We start from the raw sequence: 23,366 nt of genomic DNA, 5'->3' as shown, positions 1-23,366 counted from the left end.
ATCCCATATGGTCCCCTGAGCACCGCCAGGGGTAATTCCTGAGTGCAGAGCCAGGAGTAACCCCTGTGCATCGCCGGGTGTGACCCAAAAAGCAAAATAAATAAATAAATAAATAAAAATAAAAATAATAAAAATAAGGCTAGAGTAAAAGAGGAATGCCTAGTAGGTAAAAAATTATAAACTTTCAGCATCTGTATTGCAAACCATAAAGCCCAAAAGGAAGAGAGAGAGAGAGAGAGAGAGAGAGAGAGAGAGAGAGAGAGAGAGAGAGAGAGAGACTGGGAACACTGGTGGTGGGAAATGTACACCGGTGAAGAGCCGGGTGTTGGAACAGGGAATGACTGAAACCCAATCATGAACAACTTTGTAACTCTGCATCTCACTGTGATTCAGTTAAAAAAAATTTTTTTTGTTTATTTTAAAGGAATCCCTAGTAAGTAGGGAGAAGGGGAAGGTTACCCTCTGCAAGGAACTGCCGAAGCTGGAAGGTGGCTCGGGGCTCCATGAGTCCCCTCTGGGATCCCTGGGCCCGACCCTGGGACGTGCCAGTCCTCTCTCCTCCCTCCTGAAGTCTCGCGATCTCTCCTGGCGGTTCCCTCCCCCTCCTGCCCCACGCTGTCTCTCCTGTTCACTGTTTGCCTTCTCCTTTCTGCGGTGGGGCAAACCCGGTGGGGCAAACCCCGGGGCCCCCCACGCAGAGGTCCCCACTGACTTTTCTTTGTCTGCAGAGAACAATTCTTTGTTCTGGCCTGAGGCCACGGCTCCCCCCAAAGTCAGGTGCTGGGGTTCGGCTCCTAAGCCCTGGGGATTCAGTGGGTCCTGGCTGCAGCACGATGCCTGAACTTGGGGCTCGGGGACCCTAGTGCCCACCCACCTGGGGGCTCCTGGCGGACTCTGGCCAGTCCTGACCCCAGGACCTTCCCTGGGGAGATGGAGGGAGCCAAGCGCAGAGCAGACGGGCTCTGTGGGGGCCACTGCCTCCCCCCACTATACAAACATCAGAAGGCAAATAGGGAAAAGCACCAAAATTGCACCCAAGTGGAACCTAAATGAACCTAAACGAAAATGACCAATTTTCCTAAAAGCACAAACTGCCAAATTTCCCCCGAAAGAGAGGTGGAGAATTCAGTTTGTTGATTCCTTTTTAGGGAGGTTTGTTTTCTGTTTCATATGGTGGTGGTGGCGGGGGAGGCAGTGTATGAGCCATGCCCAGCCGTGCCCAGGGCTCACTCCTGGCTCTGTGCTCAGGGCTCACTCCCAGCTCTATGCTCAGGGCTCACTCCTGGCAGAGCTTAAGGGGCCCCGTGGGTGGCTCAGGGTAGAACCAGTGCCAGCCACACACGAGGCAAGCCCGTGACTCCCGTACCACCTCTCTGGCCCCAATCTATCCAATGTGTGTTGCGAAGGCGGGGGAGGGCTCCCGCACTGTGTCTGGGGGTCCCAGGGCCACCAGAGCAATTCTCTGCCATCAGGCCTGATGGCTCAATCCTAGGGCTGGCGATGGGCAGGGTTCGGGCCAGCTGGGCCACACCCAGAGGTGCCCAGAGGGTCACCGGAGCTTTCCCTGGCTTTGGGGGATCTAACATGCGCAAATTATACTCTCCAGCCCCCCCAGCGGCCCCCTGGATGGAGGTGGGGTCATTCGAAACGCCTTGCAATGATTGGAGAAATTGCACCCGTAACACTCAAGGCTGCAGGAGACCGAGCGGGGTGGGGGATGGCTTATCTCCCGCGCATACTTTCCAGGCGGACAAGAGCCTATTAAAGAGGCACCCATTAACCCGGTGCATACCTGGGCAGAAACGCTGAGCCTTGGAAACTGTATGGAAAATAGCCCCGGGCTGGGGCAAAGGGCAGGGCAGGCCTCCTGCCCCGTCCTCTGTCCTCTGCAGCTGTCCCCAGCCTTTCCTGCGCCCCCTGGGTGATTTCACAGCTGCAGGCACAGCTCTCTTCCCCACCACCCCTACCCCACCCCCTCAGAGAGCTCTCATGGGTTTTTTTGTTTCCTGTTTTCTGGTTTTGAAGGTTTTGAGGGCCACACACCAGCAGTGCTCAGGGCTTACTCCTGGCTCTGTGCGCAGGGAGCACTCCTGTGGGGCTCTGGGAACCCTCTGGGGTGCAGGGGATCGAACCTAGCTCCCATGCGCACGGTACTGTCCCCCCGGCCCGAGCTCAGGAGAAAGCACTCTTACCGGGTCGATCCCAAAAGGGTACGGGTTTCCGGAGTAGACCCCGGGCACGGCGGGGTCCAGTTGCAGATACAGGTTGGATTCCACGTGGTGCTTGCTGCAGACAGAGGAAAGCCACAGAGCCAGTGATCAGCCACGGCTACGACAAGCCCTGCAAGTGCCCTGTGGTCACAGCCTGATGATGGGGACTGTCCCCCGCCCAGTCCAGCCTTAGGCAGGGTCCTATCTGCCAGTCGTAGGGCCAGGATCACGCCAGGAGTGAGACTCCAGACCCTGCTCTGTGCCCAAGAGTCTCCCAAGCTCTCAGCTGGAGCCTAAGGAAAGTCAAGGGATAAGGGTGTGTGTGTGTGTGTGTGTCTGTGTGTCTGTGTGTCTGTGTGTCTGTGTGTGTCTGTGTCTGTGTGTGTCTGTGTGTGTCTGTGTCTGTGTCTGTGTGTGTGCCTGTGTGTGTCTGTGTGTGCTTGTGTGTCTGTGTGTATCTGCGTGTGCATGTGTGTCTGTGTGCTTGTGTGTCTGTGTGTATCTGTGTGTGTGCCTGTGTGTCTGTGTGTATCAGCGTGTCTGTGTGTGACTGTGTGTCTGTGTGTATCAGTGTGTCTGTGTGTGCCTGTGTGTCTGTGTGTCTATGTGTGCCTGTGTGTCTGTGTGTATCTGTGTGTGTGTCTGTGTGTGTGTTGGGGGTAGGGGTGAGGGGCGTTACACACTGACTCCCTCCATGCAGGGGCAGGAGGCAGGGATGAAGGAAACCGTACAGAAATAAACCCCCTGTCCAGCCTGGTGAGCTGTCATCTGCAAAACCTTGACTTCCTTATCCTCAAGGTCTTTACACTGGTGTCCCTTTCTATTTATTCATTTACTGGGGTTCTGGGGTCCTACCAGGTGGTACTCAGGATTTAGTCCTGTCTCTGTGCTCAGATACACTTTTCTCCGGGAGCTCGGGAGTGACACCTGGTAGCATTTGGGAAGCAAGTGTGATCCCAGGTACTGAACAAGGGTCGGATGCATGCAAGGCAAGTGTTTTATTTAGCCCTGCACTATCTCTGAAGTCACATTTTTCTAGGAATTTCATGGTATATATACAAACTCTCAGGGATAAGAACATGGGGTTGGGGATGGAGCGATAGCACAGTGGGTTTTACCTTGCATGCAGTCAACCCGGGTTCAATTCCTGGTATTCCACAGGGTCTCCCCACCGCCCCCCCAGCACTGCCAGGAGTGACTCCTGAGTGCAGAGCCAGGAGTAAGCCTGACCATCACCAGGTGTGAGCACCCCCCACACACACACAAAAAAAAGAAAAACACCATGGGGCGGAGGGTTGTTTGTTCTTCCCAGAGCATATATGAGGGAGTTGCCCAAGAGGGAACAGTTGTAAGTATATGCCAGTCTTAGGCCAGGGAGATAGTTCTACAGGCTGAACCATGCTCAGCAGGCAGAGGCCCAAGTTTGATCCCCAGCACCACAGGGTCCTCTGAGCACCACCTGGGAGTGTGCCCCAAATATATAAGAAACCCCCAAATGTATGCCAGTCTTGTTCTGCATACAAGGCATTTCTTCGTGATACAAATTAGAAAGCAAAAACTGTCACCACAGCGAGAACTCATGGAGCTGGGAGGTGGAGGGCTCAAGTCACAGAGCAGAGACCCTACATGTGCGAGGGCCTCAGTTCCATCCCCAGCACCTCATGGCCCCAAGCACTGTTGCAAGTGGACCCACATCCACACACGCACGCACACACACACACACACACACACACACACACACACACATACATACACACAAATACGATCACCACCAGCACCGTAGAAAGAACCATCCGTAACTCTGGAAAATGGGACAGTCCGTTCTGTTCTGTCCTATTCTGTTCTTCATGACTATTCCCCACACCCAGTACAGCTGCTCTCAGCCTGCGCCCTCGGCCACCATCAAGCCCTCCCCAGTGTCCCCAAGAACACTAAAGGCTGATGGGCGGGAAGAGACTGTCGGCACCACCGCTGAGTTGTCCTGGGTAAGCCGGGAACCCGGGCTGAGCTCTCTGGAGCCTTAGAGCAGCCCTTTGGGTATGACTCTTGCATCCATCGTACAGAAGAGAGAACAGAAGCGGCGAGAACATGGGAAGGAGTAAGAGGAACAGGGAAAGCCAGAGTTAAACGCAGGCTGCTTGATTCTAAGTCAGAGCATTTCAGCCCCCATGTTGCATTCATTCATGATAAAATGGTGACAAACATCCTTGGAGAAGCCTCCTGACCCTGATACCCGGCACAGGTGGTGATTTGATCCACAAACAGATGCAGCTGGGCAGATATGCCAAGAAGGGTCCCCTGTGGTCCTTGCTAAAGAGCCTGGGGATTACCGTATTTATCAGGTGTGAGGTGCAGCAGCCCAAGGGCCCCAAAGATCACAGAGTGTCAAACTGAGAGTCTCCCTCACTGCCCCCTGTCCTGTTTTGCTCTACTATCTCGCCCAGCTCACAACCTAAAATCTCTCCCTCCAGGAAGGCTGACTGATGGGCCCGAGAGTTTCCGTCTCAGCCTTTCGTCAAGAAAAGCTTCTGTCTGCAGTGTCCTGAATCCCAAGGTTACCGCACGCTAACTGAGAAGGGCTGCAAGACCTCAGCCCCAGGGAAGGACCCGAGAGAGAACAGTGGACAGGGCGCTGGCATCCCCTGTGGGCCCTGAGCCCTGCCAGGCACGATCCCTGACCACAGACCCAGGAGTCAGCCCTGAGCACAGACAGGTGGGGCCTCAACACAATCTACAACGACGAAAGGTCTCACGCTCGGCGCCTCACTCGGGAATGTGGGTCGAACGGGCGAGCACAGCTCTGGGAAGAGCCCCCGGCCAGCGGGAGGAGCCCTGTCTGCCCGCGGACTTACTTCCAGGAGCCGTTCCTGAACATGGACCGCACGCTCCAGGATGAGCCGAAGATGTTGAGAGACTTGGAGAAGCAGTCGTTGTAAATCAGGCCGGTGTAGATGGAGAAGGTCCCCATGAGCAGGATCAGATAGCGGCCGTGGAAGAAGGTGTTCCAGATCTGGCCTCGGGGGGACAGAGACCGTGTCAGTCACCCCCCACCATGGGGGACACTGCTGTATAAGACAGCTCCCTCAGAGTCCGGGCGATAGTACAGTGGGGAGGGCACTTGCCTTGCATGCAGCCGACCAGGGTTCTATCCCTGGCATCCCATATGGCCCCCCCAGCACTGCCAGGAGTGATTCCTGAGTGCAGAGGCCTGAGCATCACTGGATGTGGCCCAAACTCACCCCCACACCCTCCCCAACAAAAAAGACAGCTCTATCACCCCTCGCCCCAGCACGGCACGCGCGGCCAGGGACAAGTCAACTGCCGCCATCCAAAGAGAATGACCTCGGGGCTGGAGCGATAGCACAGCGGGTAGGGCGTTTGCCTTGCACGCAGCTGACCCGGGTTCGATTCCCAGCATCCCATATGGTCCCCTGAGCACCACCAGGAGTAACTCCTGAGTGCAAAGCCAGGAGTAACCCCTGTGCATTGCCGGGTGTGACCCAAAAAACAAAAAAAGAGAGAATGACCTCACAGAGCAACGTGTCCTGGGGGTAATGTGGGGTCCACGGAGCCCCAGGTAGCTGTGATGGCTGTCACCGTGGCAACAGGACCAGGTCAGCTCGGCCTCATGTTCTCAGTTAGAAAATACGGGCAGGAGGGGTGGAGCGATAGCACAGCGGGGAGGGAGTTTGCCTTGCACACGGCCAACCCAGGTTCGATCCCCAGCATCCCATATGCCCCCCCCCCAGGAGTAACCCCTGTGTATCACCGGGTGTGACCCAAAAATGCAAAAAAAAAAAGAGAGAGAGAAAATACAGGCAAAGGCCTCACTGCTGAGGACGGGATCCAGGGCGCGGCTGCTCTCAAAGGCTGGCCGTGAGTGGATGCCACTCGAGTGGACAGTAAAGTCACACCTAGTCTCCTGGGGGCCAGAGAGATGGCCCAGTGGGTAGGGTGTTTGCTGACTGCGCTGGGTTTGAGCCCCAGCACCACGCAGTGGCAGAGCTGGGAATAAGCCCTGAGCAATGCCAGGTGTGGCCGCCCAACACCACCGACTCTAGCCTCCAGGGGGAGAGTCTCTGAAGCAGCCCCGAGTCGCCCCTTCAGGGGAGGAAAATGCTTTCCATGCACAGCAGGATGTGGCGACACGGAAGGCTGAGGCTTTAACTATTTCTGGGGAAACGACACCTGTCTGAACGCTGCCCTCAGAAACCTCTGCAGGGGCTGGGCATGTGGGGGCCGATGTTGCTGCCTGGTGGATGATTAACTCAGGGCCGAGCCACTGACCGACTCCGGCTCCCCACTGACCCCGCTGGGCAAGGTTGCAGCCGTTTCTAAAACCCAGAAGCCAGGCAGGTGTCGCTTGGTAAAAGGCACCAGTAAGCCTGGGTGGGAAGGGACAGTCACTCGGAAATGATGGACGAGCTCCGGCCAGGTCTCTCCCTTCCCGGGACTCCGCAGGGACCTCGTGGGTCGAAGGGCAGACACAGACTCTCTCTCTCTCTCTCTCTCTCTCTCTCTCTCTCTCTCTCTCTCTCTCTCTCTCTCTCTCTCTCTCTCTCTCACTCACTCACTCTTTCTCCCTCTCTCCCTCTCTCTCTTCCTCTCTCTCTCCCCTCTCTCCAACTCTCTCCCCCCTCCCTCTCCCTCCCCTGCCTCTCTCTCCCTCTCTCTCCTCTCTTCCTCTCTCCCCCTCTCTCCTCTCTTCCTCTTTCTCCTCCCTAATCACCTTTCTCCCCCTCCCTCTCTCTCCCTCCTTTTCTCCCTCCATCTCTCCCTCCCTCTCTCCCTCCCTCCCTCTCCATCTCTCCTTCTCTCTCTCCCTCCCTCTCTCCCTCTCTTCCTCCCTTTCTCCCTGTCTCTCTCCCTCCCTCTCCCTTCCTCTCTCTCCCTCTCTCCTCTTCTCTCCCTCTCTTTCTCTCTCCCTCTCTCTCTCCCCCCTTCTCACTCTCCCCTCTCTCTTCTCTCTTCCCTGTCTCTCTACCTCACCCTCTATCTTCCCTCTCTCATCCCATCTCTCTCTTTTCTCTCTCCTCTCATTTCTCATTTCTTTAAGTAATTTTTAAAATAAAACTATTTTACTTCACTTTAAAAAAAAGAAAAAAAATTAAAAAAAAGAATTTAATATTCAAAATTTCTCTGTAAATTTTAAAAAGTGGTGGTGGGGGTGATTCGAGCAATGCTCAGGGGCCCCTGAGACCTCCGGGGCTGCACACAGAGGTGCGGGGTGGAGGCGTGTGGAGCAAATCATGACTCCAACCCTTTGAGCCCTTCTCAGTGTTTGTGGGGAGGAGCTGGGCGGTGGGGTTAGCGCTCATCCCACCTCATATGTGGCATATGTGGGACCACTCCCAGCAGAGCAGGGGACCACACAGTGCCAGGGATCCGACCCAAGTTTCCTTCATGCCATCAGGTGCTGCAGCCCTGGGGCCCCGTCTGGCTTCTCTTGTCAGCTGCTTATAAGACCAAGGCCTGGAGGGAGAAGGGCCCCACCAGGAAAAGGCATCTGTGGCATTTTAAGTCAAAAAAGAAAGCTACGTAGGGGGCTGGAGTGATAGCACAGCGGGTAGGGCGTTTGCCTTGCATGCGGCCGACCCGGGTTCGAATCCCAGCATCCCATATGGTCCCCCGAGCACCGCCAGGAGTAATTCCTGAGTGCACGAGCCAGGAGTGACCCCTGTGCATCGCTGGGTGTGACCCAAAAAAGCAAAAAAAAAAAAAAAAAAAGAAAGCTACGAATTCACATGTGCCAGTGGATGCCAGTATTTGAAATTGGCTTTGTTGGTCTACGTTCAAGAAAACACTGGAAAGACAAACGTTCCCTTTGCGGATCTCTAGATAAATCCATGGAGGATTTCCCCAATTTTTTACAATAAACTTACGTTGCTTTTTATAACTCAGAGGGGACTGATTTGGGCTTTAAAAAAAAAGGGAAAGAACGATTATTGCTTAACAAGTTATGAGCAAAAGTGAGGACATGGACAGGGTTCAGGAGGAGGCGGGCAGAGCTGAAGATGGGCAGGCACGTGGGCATGTGTGCGTGCGGGTGTGTATGTGTGTGAGTGTGTAAAGGTGTGTGTGCGTGCATATGGGGGGCATGAGTGAGCATGTGAGTGTGCATGCGTGTGTGTGTGCGTGTGTGTGACTGTGTGTGTGTGTGTGTGTGTGTGTGTCTCAGGGACCATTCGTGCAAAACCCGGCCCTTTGATCGGGTGACTTCCCACTGACTCTGGCATCCCCCGCTGTTCCTGAGCACGCGTGCCCTCTATGGGGACGACCTATGCATTTTCACGATTTGACTCAGCCCCCCCCCCCCCCCCGCAGATGAGGCACAACTCGGGCCGGCACCCACCTCGTTGTTGGATTTCTGGGCGAGCAGATGCCTCTCGTTCAGCACCATCCACAGAGCAGCCAGGAGCATCACGATCCCGTGGCCACAGTCTCCGAACATCACGGCGAACAGGAAGGGGAAGGTAATGATGGTGTAGGGGGCTGCAGGGCGGAGCACAGCTGCATGAGTGCCCGCATCCTCCCGGACCCCCGCGGGTTGCGCTCTCGGCTCCCTGCTGGCCTCCTGGGGACTCTGTTGGCCGCTACCCCACGGAGCCCGCAGGGAGCAGGATTATTCTTCCCCACTTTACAGCTTGCTGAGCTTGGGGGCAGTTAAGTGACTTTCCTAAGCTCACAAAAAAATCGGGATATAAAACCAGTTTTCTTTGGGGGTGGGTGGGAAGATGGCTGGGGGGGTTGGGTCATACCCAGCAGTGTCCAGGGGCTGCTTCTGGCTCTGTCACTCTTTCCATGGCACAGGGACATCCCCAGTGGTACTCACAGTCCTGTCTCTGTGCTCTGGTGAGCTTGGGGGACCAGATGGACTGCTGAGGATTGAACCCGGGTTGGACACCTGCAAGGCAAGTGCCCTACCTGCTCCACTGCCAGGGTTTACCCTTGGTGGTGCCCAGGGACCATACATGTGCTAGAGATCTAATAGGGGTGGGGTTGCTGGCATGCAAGGCAAGCACCCCAACCCCTGTACTGTCTGTCGGACCCTAAAACTAGCTTTCAATCTCTGTGTTACTATCTTTTGTATTTTCTCCATCATTCATGTGCCCCCCCCACACACACACATACACTTCAGCATTAGCTCAGCCCCCAACCCCAATCACTGGTCCCAAGATAGACCAAAACTCCAGTTAGGAAGAACAAGACTAGAGCAATAACACAGCGGGTAGGGCATTTGCCTTGCATGCGACTGACCCAGGTTCAATTCCCAGCATCCCATATGGTCCCCCGAGCACTGCCAGGAGTAATTCCTGAGTGCATGAGCCAGAAGTAACCCCTGTGCATCACTGGGTGTGACCCAAAAATTAAAAAATAAATAAATAAATAAATAAAGGAAGAACAGGATTGTGCACTGCTCGGCTACCAGGCAACTGGTCTACCCCCTTATAGCACAAACCAGGCTAGCAAGACCCAACTGCTGAACCCACAATGACTCCAGTCTTCAGACTTTGGGGTGCTGCTACCACTTCTACACAAGTGCAGGGCCAGGGCCATGTCTAGAGATAACCCTCTGTGAATTGGTGAAGAAAACAAGAACTGAATTCAACGGCCAGACCAGGGGAATATCGACAGAGAACCAATTCTTCCACATGGGTCCCCATTTATAAGGCAGGTTGACACGGGACCTTTGGAATGTCACAGGTTTAAACCACTCACCTTCCAGGTGATCTCAGGGGTCCACGTTCCCCCAAGGTTCACCTGGAAGTCACCCAGCCCAGCCAGCACCACCATCAGACCCTTTACCTGGGTTTATCTCCCGGTAGCTGCCCACACCATAGGCATCAACGATATTCTGGAAGCCCGCGGTGAACTTGTTGGTCCGGTTAAATGTGGGAGGGTCTGCCTTTGACTGCACTGCAGTCAGGATGGGGGCCATGGAGGAGCCGCTCAGTTCCTGCAAAGAGAACCAGGGGTGTTGCGTAAGGGAGAGACCCTCACGCTGGGCATGAGCTGGGCTCGCGGTCCAGCCCCTTCGCCGCTCGCTCAGAACACAGGACAGTTTTTAGTCTCGGACTCATGGTCGCGTGTGTAAAAGTCGATGCCTTCCTAGGGCTTCCCAAACTGACCCTACAGCTTTGTCGAGGGAACTGCGCCGACCCTCCTGTGGCTGACGTTGCCCCAGGTCGAGAGTCTCTACTCCAGCATTTCTCAGCCGGGAGCCAGATGGTTCCTTTGTGGGTCTCTGGGATATTCCAAGGGGGTCGCAAGTGAAAGTCGCATAAATGGTGGGAGGCATAGTGTGACACAAGGGGACCAACCGTAAGGACAGTGGAGGCACAGGAAGGAAATAAATTCGGGAGGGAGCCATGGCTGGTAAAGGTTGAGAGACTCTCCATCTTCCCAACGCTCACTTCCTCGGGCTGGAGCGATAGCACAGCGGGGAGGGCGTCTGCCTTGCACGCGGCCGACCCAGGTTCGATTCCCAGCATCCCATATGGTCCCCTGAGCACCGCCAGGGGTAATTCCTGAGTTCAGAGCCAGGACTGAGTCCTGTGCATCGCAGGGTGTGACCCAAAAAGAAAAAAAAAACAAAAAGACAAAAACCACTCACTTCCTGTCTCTCCAACAAAGGTCAGTCCCACGGCATGGGGTCAGATCTCACTGTGGTTTTGTTTCCTCTTCCTTTTCCCTTCCCTTCTGTTGTTAGTGTTGCCATGGCAGTGGCCAGGGCTCACACACTTGGCTGTGTTGTGCACGCCTGAGTTGCGACATGCACACCTGGCCGCAGGCTGCCGTGGGGCCGGGGGTCCCGAGCAGCTGCGAGCCAGGGTCTGTGGTCACCCAGGCAGGCTGGTGCTGGGATCAAACTCGAGGACTCACACTCCTCACTCCCCTTAGGAGCAAACAGCTCAAAGGGCGGACCACTTGCTCTGCCAGTAGGGCACTTACACGGGACCCCAAACACCACTAGGAGTGACCTACAAGCACCACCAGGTGTGGTCCCAAAATTAAAAAGCAAAAAAAGTTCATCTACTTTCCTCATTTCCTCCAGGCCTTCCAAGTGTCCCCAACCCCCTGCCCCCAAACTGCATTTCCTTCTAAATTACCTGCTTGAATTTCAAGCCCCATCAGATCCTAGAGCCTACAGTTGAACACACTCTTTCTCTCAGACCCAGGCCTCTAATCTGCCCTCTCCAGACTCCCCAGACTTCGGAATTATCAGGCTCATCCTTGCTCTGACCCAACCAGTCGCCAAACCTTCCACCTGGTGATCTCTCCCTCTGTCTGCCAGTTCCCAGACGCCCCCCCTCACCCCAACCCCCACATGCGAGACTGAGCTTTGCCACCCCCCTCCTGTCTCTCTCCAGCTCGTGCATCTTTCAGTCCACAGGGTTTAATCCTTCCTTTAATAACACAAACAAGAGGCCCCACTCCGGTCACGTAACCCTCTTACCCAAAGCCCTCCCAGGGCTTCCTGTTCCCTACAGAATGAAATCCGTCTCCAGGGCTGTAATCCAGACTCCTCTACACCCGACTTAGCCCTCCTTTCCCACGGCCACCTCCGCTGCCTCTCCGTGGACACCTGCCAGCCGCACCCCAGCTGCCTCTCCTCCCGGCCACTCCCGGGCGAGCGGCTCTCCAGCCTCCGCAACCAGGAAACGTCCGGTTACTCCAAACCCCAACACCTCTGACCATCTGGACCTCGATGGGACTTGGCACCAGCTCAATGCGTGCTCTCGGTCCTCACCCTGGGTGGGCCTCCTAGGAGTGCCAGGATATAGCTATGACCACAAGCGCCACGTGACAGAGGAGAACTAAGGTACACAGGCGAAGTCACGTCTCCAACGCCACCACACAGCAAGTGGAGCAGTTTCCCGTCCCATGAGTTAACTGCAGGTGTTAGTACGGCTCCTTTACAGCGAGGGCTATGGTTTCCCTCCTTCCCTTTGCTTACCTGCATTCATGATAACATTATTCCCACACGCATCTCCTCCTCATCGCCCATCTGCACAGGGCTTTCTACCCCGACCTAGGAAGCTGCTTTTTATATCTCAGAGGGTCAAAGAAACTGTCCAAGTAGTTCTAGATTGCCTGGCAGGAGAGACTCCTGCACACCACAGGACAGCATCCTGCTCAAAGCATGACTGTGCCAGCACACCTGTGTTCACATGCCTGAATCATTGGCACACCTGTGGCAGCACACCTGCATACCTAGCACACCTACAGCATTAGCACACCTGCATTACACACCTATATCATTAGCACACCTATCCCAACACTCGTGCATCAACACCCGCACACCTACATCTCTAGTCACCTGTATCGCTGATCATTTACACACCTGTATCACTAACACCTGGATTAGCAAGCCTGCGTCATTAGCACACACACACCTGCATCATCTTATCTCCCCTGGACCATTAGAACACCTGCATCATTAACATATCTGCATCATAGTTCACCTACGTCATTGACACACCTGCATTATTTGCACACCTGCATCTTTAGCACACCTGCATCACTAACACATCTGCATCTTTAGCACACCTACTTCACTAACACACCTGCATCACTAGCACACCCGCATCACTAGCACACCCGCATCACTAGTACACCCGCATCTCTAGCACACCCGCATCACTGGCACACCTGTGCCTGCATGCCTAAGCATCGTGCCCGCATCATCAGCCCCGCTCCCTACATCAGGCAGGACCAGACAGAACAGGAAGCCAAGCGCTGGCCTTGTACTGGGCCACAGCAGATTCTGGTTCCATCCCAGCATCACCAGGGCGTTATTCCTGAGCACAAAGCCATGGACAGCCCCTGAGCATCACCGGAGATGGCCCCAACACCCCCCACCCCCACCTCAACAAAACAAAACAAAACTGTAGATCCAGCGGGGAGGTGGCTCAGCAATAGAAGTGCGGGCCCCAGCTACCACCCCTGCACCGTGCAGTACTGGCAGCTCACCACCCCACCACCACCAGCACCACCACCACCACCACCACCACCAAAACCCAGAAGATTCAGAGATGGAGAAGACCCTGCCAGCAGGTCTCCTGCCGTGTTCATGTGGTGACCTCAGAGGCCAACCAGCTCCAGACTGTCCTGTTTTCGCACTGTGGAACCAGGGGGCTGCAGGGCCACGGGGCAGCCGGGCCAGGACTAGCACGCCCTGCGGGCCCCCGGAGCCCCTCACCCACCATGCCTTGCTCCAGGGCCCTCTTGATGCGCGTGGTATCGGCCACTGGGAACCAGATCTCGGCGATGACGCACTGCTGGGTGACGTCAATGTTGCACATGTTGAGCACGTGGTAGATGGCCTTCATCTTCTGCACCTTGATGGCCCAGCAGTGCCAGTTGGCAGCTGCTTCCTGCAGGAGGCGCTGTCGGTGAGACTCTGTTTGCGTGATGACCTGGGCGAGAAAAAAAAAAACCACAAATGAAGAAAAAAAACAAGGAGGTCCCATCAGAAAAATGTTCCTCGAGGCAGAACCGGAGGGAGCCTCTGTCCTGACCTCCCACCCCGCTGGGCTCCCCTCACCCCTGCTGGGGGTAAAGGCAGCAGGCAGAGATGGGGGAGCGGGTGTTGAAGGGCTGAGCACTGGCTTTGCATGCAGGGGGCCCAGGTGCCATCCCTGGTAACACATGGCCCAGGAGCGCCTTCTGAGCTCTGGACTAGGACCTGCCCCTGAGCCCCACGGCGTGGGGACCACGAGCAGAGAGACGGAGGAGAGGTCTTCCTTTCTTCTAACCGCTCGGTGTTATGAGCCGCTCGAGACCCCCGAAATTAGGCAGAGTTCATGGGGCGGAAGAGGTGGTCCAGCGGGGAGGGCGGCTGGCCCTGGTTCAGGAGTGATCTCTAAGTGTAGAGTCGGGAGTAAGTAAGCCCGAAATACCGCCAGGTTGGACTCAAAATCCAAAACGAAACAAAGTGCTGATGAGTCCCCAAAGCTGAGCCTGCAACCTTCCTGAGAAATGGAGACTTTTGCACCTGGACTCAGCAAAGAGGTCACGGGGAAGAGGGTGACCCTCCTGCTGGAGGGACCCTTATTTTGAGAGGATATAGGGAGGCTGAGGGGTGCAGGGAGAGCAGGTGAGGGGCACTGAGGGGCACAGGGCTTCGTGCGGGAGGGAGGCAGAGGCCGAGCGACCTGCCCACAGACACACCAACTCCCGCTGAGAGGGAGGGCTCCCCTTTGAGCCTCTGAGAGGATCACCGGGCTGCCTTGCAAACAGCAGGACGTGACTTCTCAGGGTGGAGGGCAAACGGACCCTCTGACTTCTCATCCGAAGGCAAGAGTCCCTCGCATGGGGGTTCTGCTCTTGTCCCCCAAATCCCTTCCCCCAGAGCCTGCCAGTGAGGGAAGCCTGACCCAGCTCGCAGCTTGGGGTCACACTTGGTTTTTGTTTGGTTTTGTTTTTCAGTGTTTTGGTCCATACCGGCTGTACTCAGGGCTGACTCCTGGCTCTGGGCTCAGGGATCAGCAACTAGGGAGCTTGGGGGACCCTATGGGGTGCGAGGAATCGAACCCGGGTTGGTCACATGGAAAGCAAGTGCCCTGTCCACTGTGCTCTCTCTCCAGCCCTGCAGTGACCGGTAGGAGCTTAGGGACAGGGATCTCGCACCCAGAACGCAGACAGAGCTGGGGTCTCCAGAGACCGAGGGGCTGAATCACAGAAGAGACGGGGCCTCTCTGTCCCCCACGGAACTGACTTACTGACTTATGGCAATAGGGAAAAGAGGGACCCTTGGCAGCCCCCTGTCTGCGAGCATCTGGGTCCTACACACGGAAGCACGAGTCTAGCGTGGCTCTGTTCTTATCATGAAGCTTTCATACAATCAAGCTTGGAGCACGAGGGATAGGACTTCGACGGGAATTGCTGGGGGAGACTCACGCTCCCTAAGTACAAGTGAAAAGGAAGGACAGAGAGGCCGCGAGACCGTTGGGATGCTCCTGAGAGTTTGGAAACACGCACCCCCTCATTTACAAACACTCACGGAGGGTTTTGAACTGCTGAGTGATACAGCAGTGACACGTCACCCCTAAGAGTTCCATTTGATTCAAGTCAACAAAAGCTGTTCTTTGGTTGCGCTAGCCGTGCTTCAAGGGCAGAGGGCCACGCTGCCAGGTGGGTAAGGCTTATCACGACAGGAAGTTCTCCCAGGCAGCACGGAGCTGGTGGGCACCGTGATGTCACCAGACCACTACAGAGACGGCTTCCACGATGCTGCATGGCGCATAATAGAGAAGTCACAGTTATTTGTGGCAAATGCATGCAGGGGGTGGTTCAGAACACGACACGAAGGCCTGAGGCTAGCTGGGCCAAGGGAAAGAGGCCTGGAGTTCTGTTCCCAGAGCTGCCCCACGCTGAGTGTGGTCACAGAGGCACTGCCACGTGGGATTCCTTCCCCGCCACGGGGAGTATGTGGTGTCTAGTGCATCACAATCGAGCATGTGAGCACTGTGACCAAGTGTCCAAGCCCTGGCACTGCAACAGCCAAGGAAAGGGGAAAATAAAAGGAATGTCAGACCAACAAAAATACTGTGTGAACCACTTTGGATGGGATGTAAAGTAGAAGGCAACCAATCTAGATTTAAAAAATATTAGCACACAAGGCTCAACCTGTAACCACATGCTAGTAATCTCTTACACAAGGGCTCCAGGGTGAGATACAACAATCTTCACACACTTTCTTCTAAGGAGACCTTTTCTGATCATTTTTAGCAAATTATTCATAACAAGCAATAGTAGCACTGTATCACTGTCATCCCGTTGTTCATCGATTTGCTCAAACGGGCACCAGTAATGTTTTCATTGTGAGACTTGTTGTTACTGTTTTTGGCATATCAAATACGCCACGAGGAGCTTGCCAGGCTCTACCATGCGGGTGAGAAACTCTCGGTAGCTTGCCGGGCTCTCCAAGAGGGATGGAGGAATCGAACCCAGGTTGGCCACGTGCAAGGCGAATGCCCTACCAGCTGTGTTATAGCTCCAGTCCCATAACAAGCAATACAAAAATAACTTGTGAAGGGCCTGCTATTGGGGCAGGCATGGGTGGTGGTGGGAAAATTGGAAATAATGGTGGGGGGGAGGGGTAACAGTGGTGCGACTGGTGTTGGAATACTGAATGTAATAAATCATTGTGAACAACTTTATAAAATTTAAAAAAAAAATTTTTAATTTAAATGCTGTGCAAGGAACTAGATCAGTGGTGGAGGGATGCTTTGCATGGGTGTGTCCCTGAGTTTAATCCCCGCAACCACAGAACAGAATCAAAAGCTGTATGGCCAGAACCTCAACCTGTGGATGAACAGAATTGGTTCCAGAGAGGAGGGGACAGGGGGGAGAGGAGGGCGGTGGCAGTTGTGCCTTTTCCCTGGTGAGTTCATGAAGCACCCTCCAACTCTGCAGCCCATATAATACGATGAACTAAGGTGAAACCCATCACCACTTTTCATGAAGATTACTGAGCAGTAAATTACTGGGGCCAAGGAGCTAACGCAAGCGGTAGAGCACACGCCTAGCACATGCAAGGCCCCGAGTTTGGCCCGCAGCACCTCATCACCAGGAGGCCTGCCCTGGTGGCCCCCGGAGCCCTGCCGGGAGCGGCGCCACCCCCAGGTGACCTGTGGGTATTACAAGAGTGTGTGACTTGCGTGGGAACTGCAGGGTGCTCCCAGGGGGGACACAGCCTCCCTATTTTTTCACCGGCTCTGTACTGAGGTGTGGCTCAGAGCCTGCATGTGTTTGGGGAGCACAGGTTCACACCTCTTTAGACAGAAGTGACCACGTACGCTAGTTCCGCAGGAGTCATTGCGCAGCTTTCCCGCTGGGACGAAGAAGCGGACAGACTGGTCACGCAACTGACTGACTGACTGACTGGTCACTCAACTTCATCGGCACAGCTCGGTGGCTGCGTCCAGCTGCGGCTGCAGACCAGCTGGCAATACCAGGCTCTTCGGCTAACCAGAGGGAGGGGGGGAGGGGCGTAGCAGGGGGCAGAGGGACTTTGCCGTTCTCAGCCTCTCGAAGTATGCCTGGAGCCTTCTGAGGGCGGTTTCCTAATTCGGACTCTCCTTCAGTGCTCGCTAGAAACCCCAGTTTGCATCCCATCCAGCCTGGGAGCAAGGGTTCCTGAGAGCGCCCCGTCCCCTCCCCCCCTGCACCTACCGTGATTAGGTCTTCCAGCCGCATCGTGACGCTGGCCAGCATCTCTCTGCGCTCGGCCGCTGGCTCCGGGCAGGGGTAGATGGTGGCCCGGAACCTGCAGGGAAAGACATTCCAGAGACACACGTGAGCTGCTGCTGACAGGCGTCTCCCCGCCCTGGTCTGCCGAGGCAGTCGTGGCCGCCTCTCCCTTGGGAAAGATGTCTCTGGGAACAGGGGTCCCAGCAGCTGGCGTTCCACTCTGCAAATGTGCTTCACTCACACCCCTGGAACCTGAGCGGGAAGGCGGGGAGACCACCGGGGCTTTGCTTCTGCACCCCTGCCTCCCAAGTATGACTGTCTCGGTGTCTTTCTCTACTGAGTAGTCCTGCTCCTCGAGGGCTGGAGATAAGGCTGTCTGCACCAGAGCCTGCTGATTTGATTCCGGATAAAACCAGAAGCCGCTGAGCGGAGGGTATGTTGCCTGTTCTTTGACAGCTCAGGAGTGTGGGAGACTGCGCTGAAAGGTTCGAGTATCTACTTTTATTTACCTTTAAAGCGTGTTCCTGCGTGTTCTCCCGCTTCCTCCAGCTACTATGCAGCAGCTGCATTCTGGTTTGGTGTGGAAGCCACACCCGAATGTGCTCAGGGTTTACTCCTGGCTCAGCACTCGGGGATCTGAGGGCTTGGGGAACCATATGGGATGCTGGGGATTAAACCCGGGTCAGGCAAGTGCTTTACCCATTGTACTAACTCTCTGGCCCCCATTATTTCAAGTGTGAGAAAGTTTTTCTGAAACCAGAAGGGACCTCTAAGAAGCACCAATTATGTGAATCGGGCAGCAAAGCAACGTCTCTCTTACCCTTCACAAATCTTCTTGATTTTCTGCCTGAGTTGCTCTCCTTGATAAAATACAATGAAGATATTCTTTTTGATTTCTTCTTTCTGGAAAGTCAAAACAAGTGGGGGAAAAAAATTGGTTAGAGCATATTAGTAATATAATCCATGCTATAATGTTAGTGTAAAGTTCTGTTTTTTACTAATTATAAATTTAACAGTGGAAAATTGCAAGTTCTCCCCATTGATCTACGTTCCTAGTTCCTTTGGCTGAAGGCAGACTGGTGAGTAGGGAGTGGGTGGGGGGTGGGGTCTTGCCCCTGGAAAGGTCAGCTCAGCCTTAAAGCCACAGCTTTACCTTTGCTACACGAACTGGATCTCTAGGTTCCTTTCTGAATCTCTTAGGTCCTCCTGTCCCGATTCACCAGAACGAAGGACCCAATCTATCCTTACACCATCTGCAGGACCTTATTTTTTTATTATTTTTTTTGGGGGTCACATCCAGCGATACTCAAAGGTCACTCCTGGCTCTGCACTAAGGAATTACCCCTGGCCGTGCTCAGGGGACCATATGGGATGCTGGGAATTGAACCCGGGTCAGCCGCATGCAAGGCGAATGCCCTACCCTCTGTGCTATCTCTCCAGCCCCAGGACCTTATTTTTTAGCTCTGAGAGAGCCTCTGGATGAGGAGCCAGCCACATAGCTCAGATGAGAATCTCAGACCCAGCTCCTCTACGTTGAGTCTTGCATAACCTCTCCAGTTCATGGCTGAGTGGGCAATTAGCAATGGAAAGGCCATGCCTAATGTCTGACTCTCGGTTACTGTTTGCCCATAAGATGCATTTTTAAAGTCCAAGTGCAGCAATTTACAAGAAAAGGAAAATAGCTATTTCAGATTCATTGCAAAAGTGTTCAGAGGCCAGAGAGATAATACAGCGGGCAGGGTTCCTTGCCTTGGATATGGCTGACCGGGGTTCAATCCCTGACACCCTATACGGTCCTCTGAGCTTTGCCAGGAGTGATCCCTGAACTCAGAACCAAAAGCAAACCCCAAGCACTTCTGAGTGTTGCCCAAAAACAAATAAACAAACCAACAAGTAAGTGTTTCGCTTTCAGCTAAGCCAAGATAGATGCTTACTCTTCAGTTTAGGGTTTGACTCTCATTTAAATCGAGGACTGGAAAAGTCACAATCAGTGCGACTGTCTCTGCCGACATTCTGAGAATTGCAATGAGGTTCCAGCCCACGGAAAAGCAATCTGTCAGAACTGACAGTGTCGTGAAAATAACCATACCCCTGAAGCCAGCCATCTTATTTCTTTGCATTCACATCACAAAAGCAGTTCAAAAGAAAATTAAAACACACACATACAAAGATGCTTTCCATCGTGTCTATATTCTGGGATCGGGTGGTACAAAAGCAGAGAATGTCCTGTTAGCTCAATGGAAGAATTAGGCACCAGTTGAAAATAATGTGAAATGAGTAATCTCTTTGGTATTGGATCGCTCGAGCCAGGGAGGGGTGTTTAGAACTCGGGGCAGTTGGTTCCTTCATTCACATTTTCATCCTAGTTCTTTCTGAGTTTCTTAGATCCCCCTGTCCCTATTGACCAGAATGAAGGATCCATTCTATCCTTACACCTTCTGTTCCACAACCTTCAGTGGCCAACAGACAAGAGTCATTATTTTCAAGTGCCTACTCCATCCATTCTCCCTCCACAATGAGCATTCTCTTCAAGCCAGAACAGAAAACTGATGTCTTTGTCAAATTTTAAAATAATGTTTTTAGGGACCCATACTGATATAGGTAAAATTGTGTGTCATTTCAAGTGAAGGCAAAAAAAGAAATGCTTTCTCTGCCTTTACTGTACTAAATTATAGCTGTCTGGGACTACAAACATGAGAAAAATAGCCCAATCGTTTATTTGAAATAAAAGTATCAGCCTGATGGGGATTGGCGGTCACTTACGAAGCTTCCTTCTAAATTCAAGCTATTTTAACAAAGTCATTTTCTAGGAAATAAAAATTTAAATCACACTTAAATAATTTAGCTTCCACCAATTGATTGAGAAATAAGCCTAGTTTCTTGAGATCAAAAAGTGAATTTAAATACTAACTAGAACTATATGGGAGCAAATGGATGCAAAGCTCCACCAACAGCAGCACATACGTGGGTCTGGTCAGAATCTGCATTCTCTGCAGTGGCTGCCGGCAGAAATACCTCTGGTCTTCATACCAGAATTCCAAAACTGGGCGGCCAATTTCACGACCATGCAACATCATATGCTCATTGTTATCAACAATAGAAAACATACGATCTAATGATGCCATTCTGACAGGTCTGACTGTTGGGGGGAAAACTCCAAATAATGATAGTGAGTTTTCGGTCAAAAATTGAATGGTATCATAGCAATGAGAGAGTTAATTGAAAATCATCTGCCACACAGGCAGAGGGGGAGAGGGAGGGAGGGTGTCTGGGGTTCTTGGTGGTGGATCATGTGCACTGGTGAAGGGATGGGTGTTTGATCATTGTATGACTGAGACTTGATCCTGAAAGCCCTGTAACTGTTCTCACGGTGTCTCAATTAAAAAGCATAAAATAAAAAAATTGATTAAAAAAAAAGAATCTGCATTCTTACCAGAAACACACACACACACACACATACACACACACACACACTACACTTGAGGCCACCAACCTCAATTGTTTCACCCGCTGTTGCTCAGGGGAGAGCTAATGAAACTAGGTTCCTAGAAACTATTAGAGAGAAGAGCAGAAGGAAGGAAGGATCATTAACTGATGGCAAGAGTACGTCTTTAACCTGACTTCCCCAAAATAAATTGGGGGATGGAAGGTTGGGGGTACTTCTGTAATACTTGGTCAACTGAGTTGGTGTCCGGTGACTGGGCCGGGCAGAATGGGGGACACCAGGGCCGGACAGTATGGAGAAACACTAGTGCCGCCCTGAAGGTCTTGGGGAAACTCATGCTGAATGATGGGACTACATTCTTTGTCCCAAGGAGCCAGAGTTCAATCCCAGGCACCACATGGCCCCCCAAGCACTGCTGGGAGTGACCCCCAATACAGAGCCATGTAGCACTGTCGCACTGTTGTTCATCGATTTGCTCGAGCGGGGACCAGTAACATCTCCATTGTGAGACTTGTTGTTCCTGTTTTTGGCATATCAAATACGACATGGGTAGCTTGCCAGGCTCTGCCATGCGGGCGGGATACTCTCAGTAAATACCCAGACAAGGGTATTTACACAAGGGCCAGGAGGACTGGCCCATGGCAGGAAGCATGCCATCAGTGAAAGTGATATACATGAATTCTTTTCAGTAGCAGTACTGCAAACCACGGTGCATAAAAGGAATATAAGAGAGAGAGAAAGGGAGAGAGGGAAAGAAAGAGTGGAGAGAGGAAGAGAGCGATCTAGCATGCGCACGAGTTTAGAAAAGTATCTGCCAAAAAAGGGTGCAGGAGTGTGGGAGATGGAGGGAAACTGGGAACACCGGTGGTGGGAAATGGTGCACTGGTGAAGGGACGAGTGTTGGAACACTGTATAACTGAGACTCGATAATGAACAAATTTGTTATTGTATGTCTCACGGTGATACAATAAAATTAAAGAAAGAAGTAAATGAATATACTAAAGGGTCAGGGCAAGCAGGCAAAGAGCTGAGTGAAGGCTTTGCATGCCGAAGCCCTGGACTCTGTTTCTGGCACGGCACCATCGCCCTGTACTTCCGGAAAGCCCCTGAAGTAGTCCCTGAAGCACTGCCTGGTGACATCTGGAGAGCAAATGATTCTCTTCACCCAGGAGTACAAACACACACAAAAAAAAATAAAAAATGCTAAAAAAGAGAAACAAAAATCTCCAAGTGTGGGATACTTGTGTCGCCAGTACTCCGGTGATTTTTATTTTTAACCAGTTGTTACAGGGATCTTTCTGCTAAAGTGGTGCCAGCCCTCAGCTCACTCCTCTGGGCGTATCTGGGACCAATCCTTTGTGAGGCAACATTTTAGGGCAGTGTGTGATGTATTTACAGAGCCATGTGAAAAAGAAAAATGGAAAAGAAAAAAAGAAGAAGAAGAGGAACTAGGAGTCAGAACTAAAGGCTGAGCTTGAGGCGACGGTCCTCCACAGGACCTTCTTCTCCACAGATGCTCACCGTGACGGGGTCCTCCAGCACCACGTTCACCTCACTGAACTTCAGGTAAACGTTTCCTCGGCAAACCCGCCACAGCAGCCGCTCGAAGGAGGCCATCCTCTCCCTTTGGATCACGCCGGCCGTGAACCTGGACAGTTGAGGAGGAGACAGGGCTGAGGCACGGGAGTGGGCTACACGGAGAAGCCCCCCAGTAGGACTGAAGATGTGTCCCCCACAAAGGGGACCACTTTTCTTGGAGCAGAAAGAGATGACGCAACTCTCCTGGCAAAGGTGGCAGTGCCATTCAGCATCCCCCTTCACCCGTGCACACTTGTCCCAGCCCCATGTGACTTCCGGTTTCCTTTGAGTTGTTGGACACTCCCTGGTTGCTCTCCATTGTCTCTGACTTTCAATGTATATCAAACCTGTATTAGCTTCTGATTAAACCTATTCAGCACTTATATTTTTTTCTTTCCACCTCAAATGCAATCAATGGCTTCAAGTTCATACAGCAAACCTAAGGAATAAATGCCTAGGCTTCTAAATTTCATGTTTTTTAAGCCATCCATTTTACTTGGACACCGAATGGGATACCATCATCTGGACCCACCACACACTTTGAGACTGTGGAAAACAAAAATTTTCCCAAATACCCATCTGACTTCCAGTATTTGTGGAAGATGTGATTGCAAAACCACCTTTTTTTTTTTAAGTATACTTCAGACCTCAAGTCTATTTTATTGTCAAAGATGAGGGGAAACCCAGCTGGGGAACAGTTGAGAAAACCTCTCTATACAACTATCTCATCTCTTCCCCTGTGAAAACAGCACAACATTGTTCTCTGTGGACTTGAGAGCGCTAATATCGCTGTTCACAGGGAGCTAACACTAGCTTCAACCCTGCCAACCTGGGAACTATGTGAGGGTCTATTTCTGTGTGGAGAAACTATGTGAAAAGTCCTTATTCCTGTGGGCATTCATTCATTCATTCATTTGTTTCACTCAGAAATATCT

At 52.9% G+C, this 23,366-nt stretch overlaps 1 protein-coding gene across 1 annotated transcript in view; it reads right to left on the bottom strand.

Moving 5' to 3' along the window:
- ATP6V0A4 (ATPase H+ transporting V0 subunit a4) overlaps positions 1-23,366 on the bottom strand; it is a 53,378-nt gene that overhangs the window by 24,143 nt on the left and 5,869 nt on the right. The window contains exons 6-13 of the mRNA XM_004608230.2: positions 22,375-22,501; positions 18,229-18,311; positions 17,391-17,484; positions 13,418-13,630; positions 10,017-10,167; positions 8,563-8,702; positions 5,063-5,220; positions 2,193-2,286 (exon numbers count right to left, since the gene is read on the bottom strand). Of these exons, the coding sequence (XP_004608287.2) occupies positions 2,193-2,286; positions 5,063-5,220; positions 8,563-8,702; positions 10,017-10,167; positions 13,418-13,630; positions 17,391-17,484; positions 18,229-18,311; positions 22,375-22,501 (1,060 nt within the window). The remainder of the gene's footprint in view (positions 1-2,192; positions 2,287-5,062; positions 5,221-8,562; positions 8,703-10,016; positions 10,168-13,417; positions 13,631-17,390; positions 17,485-18,228; positions 18,312-22,374; positions 22,502-23,366) is intronic.

The sequence above is a fragment of the Sorex araneus genome, chromosome 1, assembly GCF_027595985.1.
Source record: "Sorex araneus isolate mSorAra2 chromosome 1, mSorAra2.pri, whole genome shotgun sequence".
Taxonomy (NCBI): domain Eukaryota; kingdom Metazoa; phylum Chordata; class Mammalia; order Eulipotyphla; family Soricidae; genus Sorex; species Sorex araneus.
Note: the sequence above shows the minus strand (reverse complement) of the source record. Positions and strands in the feature narration are given on the sequence as shown.